At 40.8% G+C, this 20,912-nt stretch overlaps 1 protein-coding gene across 2 annotated transcripts; it reads left to right on the top strand.

The window, feature by feature from the left end:
• Positions 1-2,589: 2,589 nt before the first annotated feature.
• Positions 2,590-20,821, top strand: LOC120730324 (carbohydrate sulfotransferase 1-like). Of its 2 annotated transcripts, XM_040026641.1 has the most exons (7): positions 2,590-3,187; positions 4,220-4,422; positions 4,528-4,605; positions 5,633-5,846; positions 5,938-6,164; positions 15,907-16,124; positions 17,523-20,821. In XM_040026641.1, exons 2-7 carry the CDS (start codon positions 4,258-4,260, stop codon positions 17,857-17,859), a joined length of 1,239 nt encoding a protein of 412 aa, XP_039882575.1. In that variant the 5' UTR covers positions 2,590-3,187; positions 4,220-4,257; the 3' UTR covers positions 17,860-20,821. The 2 variants fall into 2 exon arrangements, with proteins under 2 accessions (XP_039882575.1, XP_039882573.1); XM_040026639.1 differs by having other exon boundaries at positions 2,600-3,187; positions 4,220-4,605.
• The last annotated feature ends 91 nt before the right edge of the window (positions 20,822-20,912 follow it).

Below are 20,912 nucleotides of genomic sequence, written 5' to 3'. Positions count from 1 at the left end.
TCCTTTCTTATTTTTTAATCACCAAAGCATTAAGCTTCATAAAGGCAGGGCTCTAGACTAACTTTTTGCCATGGGCGTACCGGTATGCCTAACTTTAAAAAGTTAGGCGTACCGGCACAAAAGTTAGGTGCACACAAATTTTATAATAATTTATATAATATAGTGTGTTTTTCTGGATACACTGTGCTTTTTCAGCATTCAAAGATTGATGACACCGTGTCAGAGCACTGGCTATGAATTTCAGAAGGATCAGGCCTTAACTTAACAGAAAAGTTAGCAATAGTTCTTTTCCTATTACAGCTACATCCACTTCTGTCGTGCCTAGGCTGCTCACTAGGGCTGGGTATCATCACTGATTTCTATAATCCATTTGATTCCAGTTTTCAAAGTCCCGATTCGATTCAACTTAGCCTCAGACAGTCAGAAATATTATAATTCTGATCATTTATCAGTACTGACTTCATCAGAATTGTGAACATCACAGCAGATGCCTTTGTGTGAAAGTAACTGAGAATAAAACACAGAAAAACATGAAGGAGATTTTCCTGGTCTGGCTTTTTATAGCAGATAACCTTAAAAATATTCTACAATGTTCTGCATATAAAGTTTAAATTACTTCAGTATTGAACAACAGAAAAAAATAGGCTTTCTTGTCCGAGGTCATTTAAGTGAAAAAAAGAAAAAGAAAAGAAAAAGACAGCAGCCGACAGCGCTGTAAACAACGGTAGACTGGTGGGTAATAAGCGAATGAATAATACAGAAAACAGAGATTGGAGACGGGAAACTGTTCTTGAAGTACAGAGAGAGATAGAGAGAGAGCTAGCTGTGCATGGAGTGTGATTTTAATAGTCGTGGAAGCAAAACAGCAAAATTCATGACGACATTGATCAAATGTGAAGCGCAGTTTGCTGCTTCTTTTGCTACTGGCTCGGTGAATTTTGGTTGAAAGAGAGACAAAACCTGCAGCTCAGAAGCAGCGCAAAAAGACGTAATCACAGCGCGGACCGGACGCATCAGGACCGCTAAGCTCCGACAGCGTGTCCGTCTACGGGCGGTCGGGTGAGAAAGCCGAGAAAGACAACGTTGATTCTGATGCGTCGGTCCTCTGTGTTTACTTCTTTGTGTGGAATCCGTGTACCTGCTCTCGTTTGCTGTTTGGTTGTTGTTGAAATGGTTTTGTGAGCTTTAATCTGAGAATCTGGCGTTTCTGGCCAAACACAGTTATATTTAAAAGTCGATTCAGGATTTAATGAATTGATATCGCTTTATTCAAGCTACTCACCTCCCACTTCCACCTGCACTTTCAACTGGACCACGGCCAATCAGAGAGGTCCCGCCCCTTACTATCTCTGATTGGTTTAGTCCACGATAGGGGCATAATGGGCGTGTCCAAATTCATGGGCTGCATCCTCCTGAGGACGGGTTTGTAGACCGATTACGTCACAGCGACGCGCCGAAGGCTGTCCAAATTCGTAGACTCCTCCGAATGCAGCCGACAAATGCGTCCTCCTTTTCCCCGAATTTGAAGGATGGGTCGGGTGTGTCCTTCGTGGCCCACCATATCCCAGAATTCGTAGCGCGGCCCAGCCAAACTCCAGTTTCCAACAATGGCGGCCGCTACTAAGTTTTAAAATTACTCTTATTAATCTTTCTGGGTCACAAAATAAACTTTTAATAAATTTTCAGGCGAGAATGTGGGTGTGTAAACATATATCTTCTCGGTTTATCAAGATATCGCATATTTGCGAAAGTGCTTCAACGTTTTCGGAGACGTCTGCTACCCACCAGCTCGATAGCTAGCCGGGAGCTCGAGGGTCACTGAAGCCGCAGAGAACGGCACAACTCCCGGCACATCATGTTCAGATCACCGCGGACTTTAGCTACTCAGGTTAAACGTGATATATAAGTCACTTAGACAACCTAAAAATGTTATTGTTGGACTTTTTTCAGTGTTTTATTTGTTCGTGAGTAAATCGGTTTGGCTGAGATTAAAGTTATTAGATTAGATTAGATAAAATAAAACTTTATTAATCCCCCGGGTGGGTTCCTCATTGGTTTTCACACAGCTAAATAAACATCAAACAGAAAACTGATTAAACAGAAGTGTGAGATGGTCGAGAGTTTACTTCAGTGTCCTGTTATATTTTAGACAGCAAGGAGCAGACGGCCGAGTTTATTAAACTCCACCGAGACAGCGGTGACGCTAATCTGAAGGCGAGACCGTCCAATTTAACAGCCGTTTACTTCCGGCCTACCCGACCTTCTGAGGACCCAGCCCACATAGACCGCGAAGGCTGGGTCCTCAGGAGGATGCAGCCCATGAATTTGGACACGTGTGTCTGTTGTTGACCACAGGGAAGGTTGCAGATTTTTTTTTTTTTTTTTTTGCTACCCGAACAGTTGGTCGCACAGGTGCAACCAAATGTTTTTTTTAGTCGCACCACTGAAAAATTTGGTCGTATTTGCGGCCAAATTGGTCGCACTCTAGAGCCCTGTACACGCTGATCTAAAATACTTTTTTTTATAAATATACACCCACAGTTTTCCACCTTGGTCCCACAGGCCAAAGACTGCGTGACTCGTGACTCGGTGGATTAGCTGATGACTAATTTAGCCGTAGGTGTCGCTCTGTGACGGGCTGCTGGGCTGTCCAGAGTGCACCCCGCTTTTCTGCTACATCCTTCATGTGCTGTCTGTTATTTCATACAATAAATATTAGATAAAATGTTGCACAGCAGAAATAACTCCACGGTAACTGTTCGGCGCCTATTCTTTGAACAAACACAAACGATTGTAATTATTGGGCGTAAAAATGATGAAGCATGCAGAGGTGGCAGAGAGGGGGTGGTGGAGGCTAGGTAGAGCAGGAGAGAGAGGGTAGCTGTGGAGTATGTGACGTCTCACGCAGGCTGCCGATCGTTTGTGATGCTGTGGATTTGACGGGCTTTCATTCAAACATTCGTTGAGATCCTAATCATAATCTCTATGTGGTCTCTGCTCCGATCCGTGATGTTTTGATACCTGCTGTGGATCACAGACAGGAGCAGCTTGGTTTCCTGCCTGGCGTCTACATCGTGGTGTCAACCCTCCGCCCTCCTGCAGCCGAGAGGCAGCTGAGCGCTCCATCAGGCCGCGGGGAAACCACTCTGTCTCCGGTACTCAGGGATGAGGCGGGCCCGTGGATGTGGTGGGTATGGCGGCATGTCGATAAGGGTTAATATTCCGCTGTGCTGTAACAAAAAAGACAGTGTTAGCCAGCCTCTTTATTAAGAGGCGCTTAATGACAGACTGGGGTAGCTCGTACAATGATGTGTAAACACATAATATCACTGATCTGTTGTTTCTAGCTTGAGATATGCAGCACTATTATCGAGCCTTCGGATATTTATGAAGCAATATATGTTGAATGTTCAGTGTGAAAGATATGTCACTGTATATCACAGGCCTTTAAAAGAAACTATGAATCTATTCCAACAGTAATAAGTACTCCAGAACTATTAATGCTTTCTAATGAGTGCACGAAACAAAAGATGTCCAGCATGCAAATAAGGCCATACAAAATTAAAGGGGATGCACAGTGGTTTATGCTCTTAAATGGACTCACTCAAGTTTAACTGACTTTTTGTTATGATGATTGAGCACTCCATTTATTTCTTTTTACTGTATTTCCAATATATTAAAACAAAAACAACAAAACAAACAAACAAACTTTTGGCTGGATCATACCTTTGCTTTCTATATTTCAATAATATGAACGATACTGATCATTTTTGACCAGAGAAATTTCTGTCAGAATTGCAAAGAAAGTTAGAAAGCTACTAGTAAAGGCAAGAGTCTGATCTTTGAGAAAGAAAGAAAACTTGAGCAGCCTGTCCATGTGTATTAACAGCAATGTAAGTTGGCTATATTTGATCACTTGTGTTTGTTTTTTACTCTTATTTGTTATTGTGTCTGAGAGAAAAATGATATCTGCCATCAAACAACTGCTATTTTCATTTTCTTTACATACCTAAATATATATTTTTCACGGTCTCAATGTGACGTCACTTTGTTGGAATCCAATTTGTGAAATTCAGAAACATCTGCCTTCAACTCAAAGTCGTCAGCAATTGGCTACTTTAGCAAGCATTAAGACAACAAATTTGAGACTTTACCAACCGTAAGTCTTAAGAGCTCTTTGTCTCTTGTCTTCTGTCTGTTGTGTTTCCTTGTGTGGCAGACAGTGCTGTGGGATCCTGATAAACCAGTCCAATCATCATGCAGTGTTCTTGGAAGTCCATGGTATTGTTAGCATTGGCCTCCATAGCCATCCAGTACACAGCCATCCGCACCTTCTCCAGCAACCCCTTAAGCTTTCTGTGCTCTGTGGGCCTGGCACCTTCAGGTTTGACTGTCAACTGCAGCCCCAAAGAGTTGATGCAGGTGGGCCAGGAGACACCCGTGGACTTGGATCATAGCTGTGATAGAAGCCCCTCCCATGCTAATTCCTCCCCTTCTCTCTCCAATCCTTCCTATAATGTCACCAAGAGAACCCACATCCTCATTCTGGCCACCACACGGAGCGGGTCCTCATTTGTGGGTCAGCTGTTTAACCAGCATCCAGAGGTTAGAAATTATATAGTTTCTGTGACCTGTCGGATTATGATGAAAAATCATGAAGTCATGCCCTTTCTGATGCTTTTGAATCAGTGGTTTCTAAATGCACAAAGAGCCTTTAATTTAACAATCCAGACAAAATGTATTTGATTTCATTCACAGAATTTTTTGTCTACATATTTAATAGATCTTACATCTACAATAACTTCAAGTTTACAAACAGAACAATTAAATAAAAATAAACTTAGAAATCTAAACACAAACTAATTTTTAACAGATTTAAAATGATTTCTAAATGAGTTTTTAAAGGTTACAGGATCAGCACTTTTCAAAATAAATTCTATGTAATTAAAACATTTATTACAGTAAAGCATTTCTTCATTACATATTGCAGATAATGTGAAAGGAGAGTCAAAATGTCAAGCATGGTCAGAATTTGAACAAGCATACCAAACTTTGTTAAAGCAGTTTTGTAAATAGACCACAGCAATGAATTTATTCAAATATATAAATACAAAGCGAAATCAGCGTCAAAGGAAATACAATTTACAAACTCAAAAGCAATTAAAAACTTTCAAGACTGAGGATGTTAGTTAAAAGTGGCGGTAACGTATAGTTAAATTAAGGAGCATCGTTAATCACGAAATGCAGAAAAAGTATGCTTGTGTTATAATGTTTGGAAAAATCAAGCATATGTTAGTAAGACACAGGTAGAAATACAGACTGACATCCTGGTACTTCATGTACCAGGATGTCAGTCTGGTACATGAAGTTGGTCACCATCAAGAGACTGATAATCTACAAAGTGCCTGATCAGTATTTATGCAGCTTTAGACTTCAGAGGATTCTCGGCAAATACACATGCTAATTAGCTTAGCAACCAGAACGTGTCTGAAATATTACAAAAACCACTGACTTTATGACGTTTCTGTATTTTGTTTTTAAAGAACCACTAAAATCTAAAAGAAAATTCTGGTGTGTAGTGTTTTTGTGTTTGGAGTGTGCTTTAATGGCGATATGCTGTTTTTCATAACAGGTCTTCTACCTGTTTGAGCCTCTGTACCATGTCCAGTTGGCACTGCTTCCTCGGTTGGCACAGAGCCGAAACCTGGCTGAGAGGAGGGTCATGCTGGGAGCAGCTCGAGACCTGTTAAGATCTCTGTACCATTGTAACCTCCACAGCCTGGAAAGTTACATACAACCCCGTCCTGCTAGGCACTCCACTGACAAGCTGTTTAGACGAGGAGCTAGTAAGAGACATGAGTCTGCTACTTTTGCATCTGTTTTTGCAATCCAGTTCCTGTCTGTCACAGTTTTTGTATGGTACGTGTCCTGTCTTAGGCCGTTCTCTGTGCTCCCCACCTGTATGCGAGGCTCCACTGGGCTCGAAGGAGCAGGTCCTGGTGCTAGCTGATGAGGGGGAATGTGTGAGGAAGTGTGGGCCACTAAATGTGTCGGTGGCTGCTGAAGTCTGCAGAGCAAAGCGCCACGCAGCCATCAAGACTGTTCGGATTCCCCAAGTCAGTGACCTCAGGGCGCTCATTGAGGATCCAAGACTCAACCTGAAGGTAGAGAAATCATTTAATTGAAAGCATTCTACTTAATTCATAATGAATTTTAGTAATGCAGTTTGTATTCTTTCAGATCAGAGGCTTAAGGACTTGAGTAAAATTAAATGATGATTATGACAAGCCACTTAATTTAGACTTGATGACAGAACACAGACTCGACCTCTTGACATAAAATAAATTCATAAATTGAAAAATATCAGTATTGTGAATATAGTTTTGCCATTATGAATAATTAAAACACAGTTTGCCTTGTCATATCCAGCATATGGCCATTTTTCTGCCTGTAGCTGAGAAAAGAAATGCTAATGATTTTTTATATGCTAGTTCCTGTCTTTAATTGTTACGGGTCAGATTTAGTAAAGGTCTGCATCAGTGAAGAAAAATGTCTTTTGGCTTTAAAACATTATGTAAAAACGGCTACTGCTGGGATTGATGAAAGGCACTGACAGGTTTGCAACTGGAAGGCATTGACAAATATTTCTGTGGTTAGCCTTAGGGTATATACTAAAACTTGGGGAGGAGAGTATTTGTTTGAGTCACACGAACACGGTGGTTTAGCAGAGGGCAATTTACTGCAAACTGAACCATATTTAATACAGGAAGAAAGCGTGTCTTACTTTGCACCTGATTTGGCTAGTCGTGTGATGCCTAACAGCATTCATTTATGTGGAACCACAGGAATAAATGTTATAAGAACGCATGCATAAGTGGCAGAGGTTGATTCCTCAAAGCTGTGATCGTGGTACATATTTCTGGTCTTCATTGCAATTTTATTGTAACAGAGAACTGAGGTTGAGATGGTTTGGATATGTGTACAAAAGGCAAAATATTGTAAATGGGAAGTTGCTGTGCAAGAAGAAGAGAGGAAGACCCTCAGACAAGATCTGTGGATGTAGTGAAGGAGGACGTTCAGAGGCTTGGTGTGATGCAGAAGATTGTTAGAGAGACGAGATGAAGAAAAAGTAGACCAAAACTTGACGTGAAGTGTTGGAAAACATAAAAATTCTTGTTCAGCTGATTCTCACTGAGACAAGAGCACAATGAATCTCTTGACCGTGTTTGTAGTGTTGGTTCTCTTTGCAGTGTTTTTTGCAGACATATGACAAATAATATGGCTTGTTGTGTGGTTAATTCAACAGTACTAACAGACTGTCCAAGACATCTGCGCTCCTGTTTCGGTGAGTGAAATAAGAGCGGGGTGGTTTGCATTTTTGTTAATGAAATCAAATCAATACTGTAGTAAAATTTCAAATATTGAGTTTAGTGTAGTGTTAAAATGAAAGAGATTTTATATTAACATACGAGGGCAATCCCAAAAGTAAGGTCTCCTACTTTTTTAAGAAATACAAACAACCGTTTATTTTCTCTTTTACATCATTTTAAAGGTTGGAGAATTATTTAATTTTCTACATAATCGCCATTTTGGTCGATGTCTGTGAAGGTTCTCGGTCATCTGGGTCAACTAGTCTAAGGAGCTTGGAAAGAAAAGCATCTGGACTTCTTTAACTTTTCTTTTTGTAGACGCTGTGGCACTTTTAGAATGCCCATGTCATACCAGCTCGCCGCCATGTCTTTCAGGAAGCACTGAACCTCATCTTTCACCTCTTCGTCAGAGCAGAATCACCTTCCGACTGGCTGTAAACTCTTTACACCACTTGCAAATGTTTTTGACATCCATGCACGACTGTCCATACACTTCATTTGCGATGAATTTCAACCAGTTTAAAGCCTTTTGCGTTCAGAAATCAAATAACTGCGCAAACTTCGCACTTGGCGGTAGCGTTCAACGGGAGCTCCATTTTCAAGGGCTGCCAAGCCATGATTGAGCATCCCAGCGAAGCGGCGCATGCTTGTTTGGGAGTGGAGGAAGCACCAATCACAACAGTGTGGCCCACAGCCGTACGAACAGTTTCTCTACGTCCCCACCGCTTTAGAGACCTTACTTTTGGGATTGCCCTCATATAAATCATGGAAAACACTGTAATATTGAAATAATGACAATCCAAGGTTCTCCACAACTACATTTTCACCAGTTAATGACAGACTTTACTAGTGATTGGATAACCAGACCCATTCAACAAAGACAGATGTGATCAGAAGCTGAATATTTATTTGTAACTGGTTATTGTATTGGCAGATTGTGAGATGGCACTTAACAGGTCTTTACTAACTGAGGACACGGTAGACTGAATGATGGACGGTTAGATGAACAGTCAATGCTACTCTAAATTGGAATTGATTAAACATGTGGTGTCAACAGCTGCAGTCCCTCAGAATTACCCTAAACATGTGTAGAGACACATGGGCTTAATGTACCTCATTCAACCTCACAGGGCAGTAAAAACATTTTGCCAGTAGCCTTAGTTTGACCTAAATTTATGTATGTTATGTTAAAACATGCTTTTTATTCAAGTTACCACTGTGGATGGTGGCCTCAGTTTGTTATTTTGTCTTTTTTGTGTCCAAATAAATCATGGACATCAGAGCTACAACAAATTTACGACTTTCCAACTGTCATGACCTCATCTGTAGAATTAATGAACACTCCTGTCTAGGGATGGGTATCGTTTAGGTTTTATCCGATACCGGTGCCAAACCGGTACTTTTGAAACGGTGCCGGTGCTTAAACGGTGCTCAAACCGGTGCTTAAAGAATGGAGAACACAAAATTGGTCCAAAAACCTCTCATGTTCAGCTGTTTTTTTGTAAAAAGATAACAATGTTAGCCTTTTCTGCAGCTATGGGGCATATATGGTATCACTCTTGGCTGGAAGCAGTGCTTAAACAATGGAAAAAACACAAACTTTGTCCAAAAACCTCTCATGTTTAACTGTTTTCCACTTTTTCTTTGGTCATTTTAGCCTTTTTGGCCGGGGTGAAGGGAGTATCTGCCATCAAACAAGAAGACAGCCGCATGTAGCTATGATGGTGTATGCTAGTTCACCTTACATGCATTAATTTAATAACGTGGTTAGCGTACGCATCGTAAATTACACACGAACATTAAGCTACTTACGCAGAGAAGAACGGCTGCTGCTGCATCATCATCCGTCATCATTTCTGCTACACTGGCAGGGCTAGGGGCCAGGACTCTCCTCTTCGGGTTTTTGGGGGATGTTGCTAACTCCGGGTCTGATAACAGGCACCACACCCGCAGTAGATGTGCACGGTGTGAGGTCTCGCAGCAAGCTATCAAATACAGCGCATTTCAGTGTTACTTTTATGTCATATGTAATGAGACTCAAACCTTTCAAAACGTTCAGCTTTTGTCTCGTCAGTCCACAGAATATTTTCCCAGTAGTCTTGGGGATCATCAAGATGTTTTTTGGCAAACGTGAGACGAGCCTTTGTGTTCTTTTTGGTCAGCAGTGGTTTTCTGCTTGGATTTTTACCGTGGACGCCATTTTCCCCCAGTCTTCTTCTTACTGTTAAATCATGAATTCTGACCTTACCTAAGACAAGTGAGGACTGCATTTTTTTGTTATTATTCTGGGTTCTTTTGTGACATCCTGAATGAGCCGTCAATGTGCTCTTGGAGTAATTTTTGTAGGAAGGCTGCTTCTGGGAAGGTTCACCAGTGTTACAAGTTTTCTCCATGTGTGGATAATGCTCTCTCTGTGGTTACTAGAAATGGTTTTGTAAACCTTCCCAGACTTATAGATGTCAATGATTTTATTTCCCAGCTGTTTCTTTAGATCGTGGCATGATTTGTTACTTTTTGAGAGCTGTTATCCTATTTTACTTTGTTGGACAGGTTCTATTTAAGTGATTTCTTGATTTATCAGGTCTAGCAGTAATCGGGCTTGGGTGTAACTAGAGAAATTGAACTCGGGTTTTCAAATAATATGGTTATTAACAGTTAATTTGTGTATAACTTTCTTAGGGATTTAACGAGGGGGCAATTACTTTTTCCCAGAGGATCAGGAAGCCTTGGGTAGCTTTTTTTCCTAAATAAATGGAATTGTGATTTAAAACCTGAATTTTGTATTTACTCTAGTTATCTTTGTCAAATATTAAAATGTGTTTGTTTAAAAGTGTGTCAAATATGAAAAAACAAAGCTTCTCTAATGACAATGTAGTTTGGGGGAGACTTTTTTATGACAATGGACATACTAGCAAAACCAAATTGCACTATAGGGATACTTCAGATACCTAATTATTCTTACTTACTGGAGGTCTGTAAGTAGTTGTGAAGATGGTGGGGGAAAACTTCTCGTTAACACATATGGATCTGGATGGTCCTATAAGTTAGAACTGAAAAGGAACAAAAGAAAAAACAAAAGAATAAAGAAATTTAGAGAATGTACAAAATGTCATGCCTAAAGGCTTTTAAAAGGAGTTTCAAAGAGAGAACATGGTCAATTAAATACAGAGGTCAATCAGAAATAAATTAAAATGGGCAACAAAATTAATTGCATATGTAGGCCTGTGAACTAACTTAAGGTTGAATCCTTGAACAGAGGCCACTGGACTTCTATAGCTTCCTTACAATATGAATTCTGATTCATATCGTAAGGTTACGAGCCTCAAATAATACAGAGAAAACCCCAACAATCAGATAACCCCTCTGAGCAAGTGCTTTGGCAACAGTGGGAAGGAAAAAATCCCCTTTGACAGGAAGAAACCTCCAGCAGAACCAGCAAGTTTTAAGCCTAATGTTAAAATTAGAGAGATTGTCTGTCTTCTGAATCTAAACTGTGAGCTTGTTCCACAGAAGAGTTGAATGGAAGCTGATGGGTCTGTGTTAGGTTTATATTGTGGATTGTCATTTATGCTTAGAAATATATACTCATATATGCGTAGAGTTTTATAATCGATTGCATATTGATAGGACGTCTGATCTTTAGCAGTCTGCAAAGACTCTGTGTGCCTCCCAGAGCACTCTGGCATACACACACAACTTAAGGTCATGAGAGAGGTCGTACCTTCTCTTACTGATTTATCGTATAGGACAGCGGTCCCCAACCTTTCTTGCGCCACGGACCGGTTTATGCCCGACAATATTTTCACGGACTGGCCTTTAAAGTGTCGTGGATAAATACAACAAAATAAAACTAGTACCGGTACCGAAAAAAAGAAGATTTATTCATAACCCACGTGAAAAGACCCAGGAAACCGAGTTAACGATAAAAACGACAACAAAATAACGCTGAAAACCGATAAAAACCCTGAAAACTATACATTTCACACCTGAGCCTCAACTCTCGAAGCCCGGTACCAAACGACTCACCCAGGGGTTGGGGACCGCTGGTATAGGAGGACACCTACTCTGTATCTGTTTAAGTATAAGAGCCCTTTGTTTAGGTGGAAAGCTGGACTCCCGGCACCAGCTTTGGGGAGTCTTCACAGGGTCACATCTTGACACCCCCCACCCCCACCCCCCCCACACACACATACACATATACCTACACGACACAAAGACAAGGTACTCTATGTAAGACGTCATATGTTAATGAACTTATGCATAGTCATGTAACCGCAATAAGGAGCAATGTTACGAGGGAGCAGACGAGAGCGACTGGGGTTCGAGCGTCAGGAACAGCGCTCATCACAGTTCTCTCCCTCGTGCACGAGATCAAACAAAGAGCTCTGCTTGGTGTCCAATGCTTTTTGCTGTTGTAGTAGAATTGTCTTGTTCCAGCGGTGGGTCTGTGCCAGGCAGACCCAACAGTCTGCCTCCCCTACTACTTTCAAATAAGCTAGGAACCACAAGTAAGCTAGGAGTCTGAGAGCACTCTATATGGGTGATATGGTACTTTGACCTTTTTAAGATAAGACTCTCCATTTACATGAACAAATTGAAGTCTATTAGATAGATCCACCACAGCGCAGTACCTGTAATACCGACAGAATGCTCGAATCTTTGTAATAAAATCTTATGGTCAACAGTACTGAACAGGGGCAGAAGGTCTAGCAGGACAAGCAGAGACATGAGTCCACTGTCAGAGGCCATAAGAATATCATTTGTAACCTTCACAAAAGCTGTTTCGTGCTGTGATGAGCTCTGAAACTTGACTGAAACTCTTCAAATGAACTATTTATCTGCAGAGGATCAGATTTACAGCAACTCTTACAATAATTTTTTGAGATAAAAGGAAGGTTGCAGATTGGCCTTATCACGGTCCCTCAGTCCTGCCTGGCAGACGTTGTCAGGGTTTGTTTTTCTCTCTCTGCTTCAGTTTCTATCTCTCCTCTCTTCTATCTGTTATCACGTGTTGTTGTCTGTCCTATGGGGTGGTACTGATTTTGGGTTCCTACACTTGGCACTATACACCTGGGATAATCAACCATTTCTGGCCTAGGATCTTGTCAGCAGCCACTGCATAAGGTTGTGGTCGGCTGTTATTCATTGCTGTATTGTTGAACTACCTTGTTAGTTAAGCCTTGGTCCTAGCTTCTATTTTATACGTGTGTTTTTGCCTCAAAGGATCTGACCTTGTCTCCTTCCTCTGCACAGACTTTCCCTGGATTTCCTTCCCTGGAGTGGTGAGCCTGCACATTTTGAGAGTGTTGTACTGGAGAGAAAATTCGATGTTTTGAATACCTGTTTCCCCTTAGACCCCTTTAGCTGCTTTCCCTTGTGCTGTTGTATATAGCGCATTTTGGTAAAACACTGTAAATAAAGGGCACTAAACTTTAATTTGTCCAAATCCAGCATTTGAATCTACTCCAGCATTCATGACAGGCCTATAATTAGCCAACACAGCTGGGTCAAGTGATGGCTTTTTAAGTACAGCATAAGTACTATCAGCGTAAGGACTTGTGGTGGGTAGCCGATTGCGAGATATTGGTCATATTTAAGATTGAAGCTTTAATTAATGGTAAGACTTGACTAAGACGGACTTGTAGGAATGGGGTCACATTGATGGTTTTGCGAAATTACTAAAGTTAACTAAGAAAGACCAATTGTAGAAAAAAGGGCTAAATATATCTAAATGGTATTGAAAGTAGCTGTACATGTTGTTACAGCTGTGAGATTAGGAGTAATTCTTTTTCTCTAATGGTTAAAATTCTATTTGTGAAGAAATTCATGTTGTCGCTTGTTTTGGTTAAAGGAATGCTTGGCTCAAAGCAGTTCTGATTATTTTCAGCATATCTACAGTGCTGAGGAGAAACCTAGGGTTGTTGTTTTCTCTGATTCTTCTTTAATCGGTGATGAATAGTAAGTTGTTCTAACTTTATGGAGGGTTTTTTCTTTTTTGAGTGGAATGAAACGATTAGACATGAACCGTTGGTGGTGTACTAGGGGCTTCTGTTTAGGACTACGCTTCCATCAAACCATTACCCAGCTAATCCTGTTTTCTTGGCTGCTTGGGACAATATTATGGGTGAGTGATAATGGTGGCTATACTGCCCTTGACGGCACCAACTACAGGGGGCTGGCTAGCTACAGGATTTTTGGAGCAGGTCTCCAATTCAGTGATCCTGGCTTTCACAGTTGTTAAGAGGGTACATGTTTTACAAGAATCATTATTACTAAAGAAGGAAAACGAGTAAATAAACTCATTACACACTGAACAGGAAGGTGCAAGAGAGGTGAATAGGCCATGCTGCAAGTCTGGTTGGAGCTAAGCTAGTGAATCACTAAAGACAGTGAATGAATCCCGTGAATATAATTAGCAGGTGATTCAGCAGAATGTGCTTTGTATGAAGCATGTGAAGATTACACTATGAAATACGACATTTTTAAGCACATTGAGGCAACTTTTGTTGTGAATTGGCATTATATAAATAAAATTAAACTCAGATAAAACAGCCTACACAGACGAGCAACAGAAAACCCCACTGTGTGTTGGAACAGGAAGTGATACTGTAGAAAACCAACGTCAAATGTGGCAGTTGTCCTGTTGGAAGTCATCTTGACAATTACTGACCCACTTTTAATCATGTGTCTTGTCACATGAGCCAAGGTGTGAAACCTCTGTAAGATATTGCCCCAGCCCACCATCATGTAAGCTACGGAGTCCTCTAACTTCTGGCAAGGTGAGAACAGGGATTGAAGCGCCTGAGAAGGGATCTCATGAATGTATTATAGGTGGCTGACCGCTGGTGTTGTAAACCACCACGTCTGGTCATTCACAGTAAATATAGATGGCCTGCTTTACACCTCTGACTGTCTTTGTGGTCCAAAATGTGAACACTGGCATTCTGGAAAGAGTTTCCTTCGTATTAAGTGCTGTTCTGCTGCTCAGTCTGGTCTTGTCGAGGTGGAACTCCTATGTTGTACGATGCATTTGTGGAGTAGCCCTATAGTTTTGGGTGGTGACCATTGTGGCCATTTAAAGTAAACTTTTATGTGAATGGTGAAGTTAACAAACAAAACCACCGCTATTGGTCTGACACTAACCCACATTGGATGGATCCCTCCAAGACTGTTGGAACAACAAAAGTGATGGTTTGGTGTGGTATATGGGGTACAACGATAGTGGGTCCATTCTTCATCAATGGAAACCTCAAGGCCACTGGATATTTGAAATTGCTACATGATGACGTGTTTCCTGAGTTTTTCCAGCAAGATGGTGCACCACCACATTAAGGGTGCCAGGTCCGAGCATTCCTAGATGAACAGTTTCCTGGAAAGTGGATTGGTCGTTGTGGGCCAGTTGAATGGCTCCCAAGGTCTCCCGATCTGACCCCCTTAGACTTTTATCTTTGAGGTCATCTGAAGGCAATTGTCTATGGTGTGAAGATACGAGATGTGCAGCACCTGAAACTACAGATACTGGATGCCTGTGCTGGCATTTCTCCTGCGGTGTTGCTATCAGTGTGTGAAGAGTGGGAGAAGAGGGTTGCATTGACAATCCAACACAATGGGCAGCACATTGAACACATTTTATAAGTGGTCAGAAACTTGTAAATAACTCATGAAAGAATAAAGTTACGTTGAAACCAAGCACACCATTGTTTTTCTTGTGACATTACCAATAAGTTTGATGTGTCACACGGCCCTCTTCCTATAGAAAAAACAAAGGTTGTATCCAAGATGTCCGACTTCTAAATGGCCACCATGGTCACCACCCATCTTGAGGAGTTTGCCCCCTCACATATACTAATGTGCCACAAACAGGACTTTAATATCACCAACCATTCCCATGTTATTATGGTGTATCCATATAAAAGGCCCACCCTGTACATATTGGTATATACATATTATATATGGTATAATATGTATGTATTCACCTGAGGTTGTATTTAAATCATTGTAGAAACTAGTGAAGACCGGATGGTGGTTTGATTTTTTTGTTTTGTTTAACTGACAGTGTGACTTACAATTAAAAGGGGCTCTACTGTTTTGGTTTGGTTTTTTTACCATGATTGCAGGGAGCTAGCTTGCAATCATGCAGGATTCGCAAGCAAGATTCGCAAACCAGTCTGCGAATCCTGCTTTTAAGGTGTGATTTTAAAAAGTGAGTGAGTTTATTTACATTCTGATAAGGAATCTGATAACGAATTAAAAGCAAGGATGCTGTTTTCAAATTTTTCCTAAATTTAGGGGAATTTAGGAAAAATCTGTAAATATCACAAGTGGTATCTCAAGCCCGAAACTTGATGAACGGTTTACTGCACTGCTTTACATGCAATGTTAGTTCCTGTCCCACCACATGGCGATGGCACTAACATATACTGCAAAATTTTGTGGATTACCTGGATGCATGATTTGTGCAGACCATGGTGTTCAGGGTTATAGGTTTTTGCCATTTATATGGTTTATTCCTACTGAATATGTTTATCCTTCTTAGGTTGTCCAGCTTGTTCGAGATCCACGTGGCATCCTGGCATCTCGTATTGAGACCTTTCGGGATACTTACCGGCTGTGGCGTCTGTGGAGGGCAACTGGACGTCGACCCCACAACCTGGACCTAGGACAAATCAACACAGTGTGTGAAGATTTCCTTCGCTCTGTGTCTGTAGGCCTGGCAAGACCCACCTGGCTCAAAGGGAGGTACATGTTGCTGAGGTGAGAAGAGCATAATCATTTACACCAGGGGTATCTAACTCCAGGCCTTGAGGGCTGGTGTCCTGCAAGTTTTAGATGTGTCCTTTATTCAACACAGCTGATTTAAATGGCTAAAATGCCTCCTCAACATGTCTTGAAGTTTTTCAGAAGCCTGGTAATGAACTAATCCTTTGATTCAGGTGTGTTGACCCAGGGTGATATCCTTCTTCTACCAAGAAGAGAAGAGAGGTGTTTATTTAAATTGGTTGGTTTCCTGGCACATACTAGGCTTTTAAGCATAGTTCACAAATTTTCAATAGGGTATTTGGCTTTGGGAAGCTACTCCAGAAGCTTAATGTTAGCCTGCTATATCCAGTCCAAAACCAGTCTTGAAGTGTTTGGGATCACTGTTGTGTTGAAACACCCTGTTGTTTCCAAGTTTCAGCCAAATTTCAGAATGTGTACATGGATAACAGTGACGATAACACCAAGACTTCACTTATGGATTTACCTTACTAGCTGATGTGCATGTGGATGAGCAGACTGCATTTGGTATTGGGTGCAATTACAAGAATTTCCTTTTTGTCTTTTTAAGTTTTACTGAAATGAGGTAAACGGTGCTAGAGAGTTCTGTAGACCTAGACCGGGGGTGTCCAACCCCAGGCCTCGAGGGCCAGTGTCCTGCAGGTTTTAGATCTCACCCTGGGTCAACACACCTAAATCAAATGATTAGTTCGTTACCAGGCCTCTGGAGAACTTCAAGACATGTTAAAGAGGTAATTTAGCCATTTGAATCAGCTGTGTTGGATCAAGGACACATCTAAAACCTGCAGTACACCGGCCCTCGAGGCCTGGAGTTGCCGCACCCCTGCTCTAGGCTGACGAGGCAGGGAAGCCAAATCTAAGGACAAAGAGCAAGTGAGCAAGTCTTCAGTCAAATGAAGAGAAACTCTAGAGCACAACGAAACTTTGAAATACTGCACTGACAATGAAATAGAGAGGAACCCCCAACCCTGACTTCACAATTCAGGGTGAAAAGAAAAAATAATTGCCAAATCAACATATGTGAATTCATTTATTCATTGATGAAAGCTCTTGAATAAGGGAGCAACCAAAAGTAGCTTTTTAGTATACCACAAATGTTAACAGTTCAGGTCTTCAATTGAGGCCTCGAGGAAACTGCAATGACACTACTCATAACAGGTCAAAACTATATCTATATACTATCTTCTGTCCAGATTCAGGTCTTATTTGGTTATTGCCTTCTTTTTAGTCAGAATGTTGTTATATTTGTTTTTGACAAACAACTTCACATCGACATGCTAATGCTTAGTATTGTTATTTACTGTGAGTGATACATTTTCTTTGTTCGTTATTTAAAAAAATAAAATACTCAATGGTACTTTCTTCCTTGATCAGGTATGAAGACTTGGCCAGGTTTCCTCTTCAAAAGACAAAGGAGCTCTATAGCTTCCTTGGTTTGGTTCTAGACCACAATGTGGTAGACTGGATCATCAACAACACTCGGGGCAGCAGTGGTCTGTCATCCTGGCAGAAATTCACCACAGTTCGGGATTCTGCAGCGAATGCTGAGAACTGGAGGGTTAAGCTGTCTTTTGATATGGTGGTTTACACGCAGACTGTCTGTCAACCACTTCTGGGGCTCCTTGGATACAAGACCATCTTCCATCCCAGGGAACTGAGAAATCTTTCACACTCTTTGGTGGAGGACCGGACGTTCCTCCCTTTTTTTTAAATGAATGACAAATATAGTTAACTGAGGTTTAGAAAACCAGCAAGACTTGACAGAACTGTTGTAAGGGAGCGACTGTGTAGTCACAGCTGTGGTCACTCTTGTCTGTGATGGTGGAACAGTTATCCCTAGATCTATTCAAAACTAAAAGTTCAATAAAACAATCAGAAATGCTCTCCTTTACATTAGTGTTTTCTAGTGACCTGGAGAGTTCTGGCAATCTCTTATTGTTGACTGCCTAATTTATTGATTTATTAATCTGACTGATTTTCTTTATTGTTTTTCATTTAACTGCTGAGCCATTACCTACCTCAGTTACAGCTACCGCATCAAAACCCCCAAAATACTGTTTGGAATATATTGGCTTCATTGTGGCAAAAATAATACAGCTAAATAATTTAACCGACAAATGTGTAGGCTGTTTGTACCTGGTTACTTATTGTGTTTAGCCCTTAATCACATTTTTTACAGTCACATGGTCATGATCACTGCAGTGTGATGGTGAACAGATGGGACTTCTCTATCATGTGGCAATTTTCATTTGTTTTGTTTACCTGTTTAGAGCCTTGATTTATTTTGGCAGTGGTGGGACTTCTATTTTTGAGCCCTAGTCACATCAGCTGAAGGTTCTGGCATGCACACTAAATTCCTTTGTCAATTGCTATCTTTAGACAAAAACGTTAGAAAAGTTTTGAACAATGCCAAAGAAAAATAGCTCTAGAAATAATATGGAATTCCTGCCCAAGAGTTAGGATCTATTGGTCAAAACTGATTTTACTATTCTTTATATTTTCATCAGTGTTTACCTGTTTAGAGCTTTGCTCTGCAGCTACAAATGGCTGCTAGCTTTTAAGAAGGCCTTGGTTGCTAATGACCTGAAGTGTGCATTTGAGGGTTAAGGGGTCAGTCTCTTAAACCATTCTTCTTAATAATGTCCATGCTATTATAAATGTATATTCTTAGTTTGATCGGTTTATACAGAGCAACATTTTTACCATGCACATTTTGAAGGACAGTGCTGCAACACACATCTACTTTTTTTCCCCTTGTTATTAAAAATCTCAAAATATGATCGATTTTTGATCTTTAAACTCGTTAATAATGTCGGTCTTCTCACTAGATAAGTTGTCGTACAACAGTTTGTATATACAACAATAGCTTGAATGTGCCACATGTCACATTTCCCACATTCACTACACACTAGACACAGATTCTACATTTAATTTCCAATCAATTGTTAAAATTACCTTGAATTAATGTAAGAAGTCATTGTTTGTGCAGCTACAAACTATTTTAATAGTTTTTAAGTTTTAAATTAAACATGTTTGGATTTTCTGGAATAAGAAGCTTCATTCTTGTTTCAATCACATGACAACCTCTTAAAAGTAATCCAGTACAAGATCAGATGACTCTTGTAGCATATTTCTGATTTGTTTCCACAAGAATATTTTTCTGGATTTCAAATCTGCTTGTAATTTTACAGTAATAGTATATATCGCAAGAAGTGGATATGGCAGGTTAGGTACTACATTAAACCAAAGATGGCTAATGTCCTTATTTTCAGAGCATTAACTGTCTTCACATTCTTATAGATCATTTAAATGAAAAGTTTGCACTTCTGTACCCAAATCTGGAAATAAAACTTGAGTCAAATCAAAGCATGTAAATATGTTATCAGTTCTTCTAACCGATGGGTTCTCATTAGATATTGATTGTGCTTAAAATAAAATGCTAAAATGTCCAACAATTAATGTAAAAATTGATGTAAAAAACCAAAAAGTTTTGTTAGCCCTGCGTCAGGCTGGCGACCTGTCCAGGGTGTACCCCGCCTCTCGCCCTATGGTAGCTGGGATAGGCTCCAGCCCCTGACAACCCTGACAAGGATAAGCAGAAGAGAATGCAAGTTTGTTTTAATGTGGACATGAAACAATACGTGTATAAAGGCTAATTTACACCATGGAGCTCTTCATCTTGAAAACAGTCACTGATTTAAATTTATCTATGAAGCTGGATTTTAGGAAATAAATCTTCAGGTTAGAGCCAATCTTGTGCTGGTATGAACATCACTGGGTTGGTTGGTTGGTTGCTGATAGACTGATAGACAGCCTAAGGGAGACACTTTTGTACTCCTCCTGGTTGCAACAATAAGCGATGAGAAACCAAGGATATACTGTGCACTTTCACTCTGTCTCTTTAGCAGTAAGTGGTTCTTGGTTGTTTGCTCGCTGCATAATGGCAAAACCTACACACTGAACCTTCAAACAGCATTTCACATAGGCCAACTGTCCCAGACTACAGACTTGACATGCAGAATGTAGTAAATGGGAATGGAACCACTAACTTTCCAACTGGTAGATAACCCACTCTAGCTCCTACACCACAGCTGCCCTATATTAAAACATGGATGGCAAAAAACATTTAAAACCTCAAACACCACATAACAGATGTTTTAATTATTGGTACTGAAGCCCAGAGAAAGAAACTGTCAGAACACCTACAATCACTGGCAATAAAAACCTCCAAACAGTAGGCGTCATCTTTGACAAGGATCTTAGTTTTGAGCAACACAGACGTTTAACTGAAACTAAGACAGAAATGTAACTAAGGATTTAGATCACCTTAAGGTTATTGCCAGAGTACAGTTCCCCTCTCTCTAGCTGATGCAGAGACATTACATGCTTTTATTTCCCCTAAAATTGATTACTGTCATGCTTCACTTTCTGATGGTGGATACAAGACACGGAAATGGGCTTCCTCCAAAGGGTGGCTGACTCTCCCTTAGAGATAGGGTGAGAAGTTTGGCCATCTAGGAGGGGCTCAGAGTAGAGCTGCTGCTCCTTCACATCGAAAGGAGCCAGTTGAGGTGGTACGTGCATCTGACAAGGATGTGTCCTGGGAGCCTCCTGGGTGAAGTGTTTCGGGCTTGTCCCACCGGGCAGACCCAGGACACACTGAATAGATTATATCTCTCGGCTGGCCTGGGAACTCCTTGGTGTTCCCCCGGGCAAGCTGGAGGAGGTGGCTGGGGAGAGGGAGGTCTGGGCTTCTCTGCTCAG

The sequence above is a fragment of the Simochromis diagramma genome, unplaced genomic scaffold, assembly GCF_900408965.1.
Source record: "Simochromis diagramma unplaced genomic scaffold, fSimDia1.1 OVJJ01000293.1, whole genome shotgun sequence".
Taxonomy (NCBI): Eukaryota; Metazoa; Chordata; class Actinopteri; order Cichliformes; family Cichlidae; genus Simochromis; species Simochromis diagramma.
Note: the sequence above shows the minus strand (reverse complement) of the source record. Positions and strands in the feature narration are given on the sequence as shown.

Coding starts and splice junctions, on each gene's coding strand:
- LOC120730324 (XM_040026639.1), top strand. CDS start 4,258: ATGCAGTGTTCTTGGAAGTCCATGGTATTGTTAGCATTGGCCTCCATA. Junction 6,165..15,906: donor ATCCAAGACTCAACCTGAAG/GTAGAGAAATCA, acceptor TATCCTTCTTAG/GTTGTCCAGCTTGTTCGAGA. Junction 16,125..17,522: donor GGGAGGTACATGTTGCTGAG/GTGAGAAGAGCA, acceptor TTCCTTGATCAG/GTATGAAGACTTGGCCAGGT.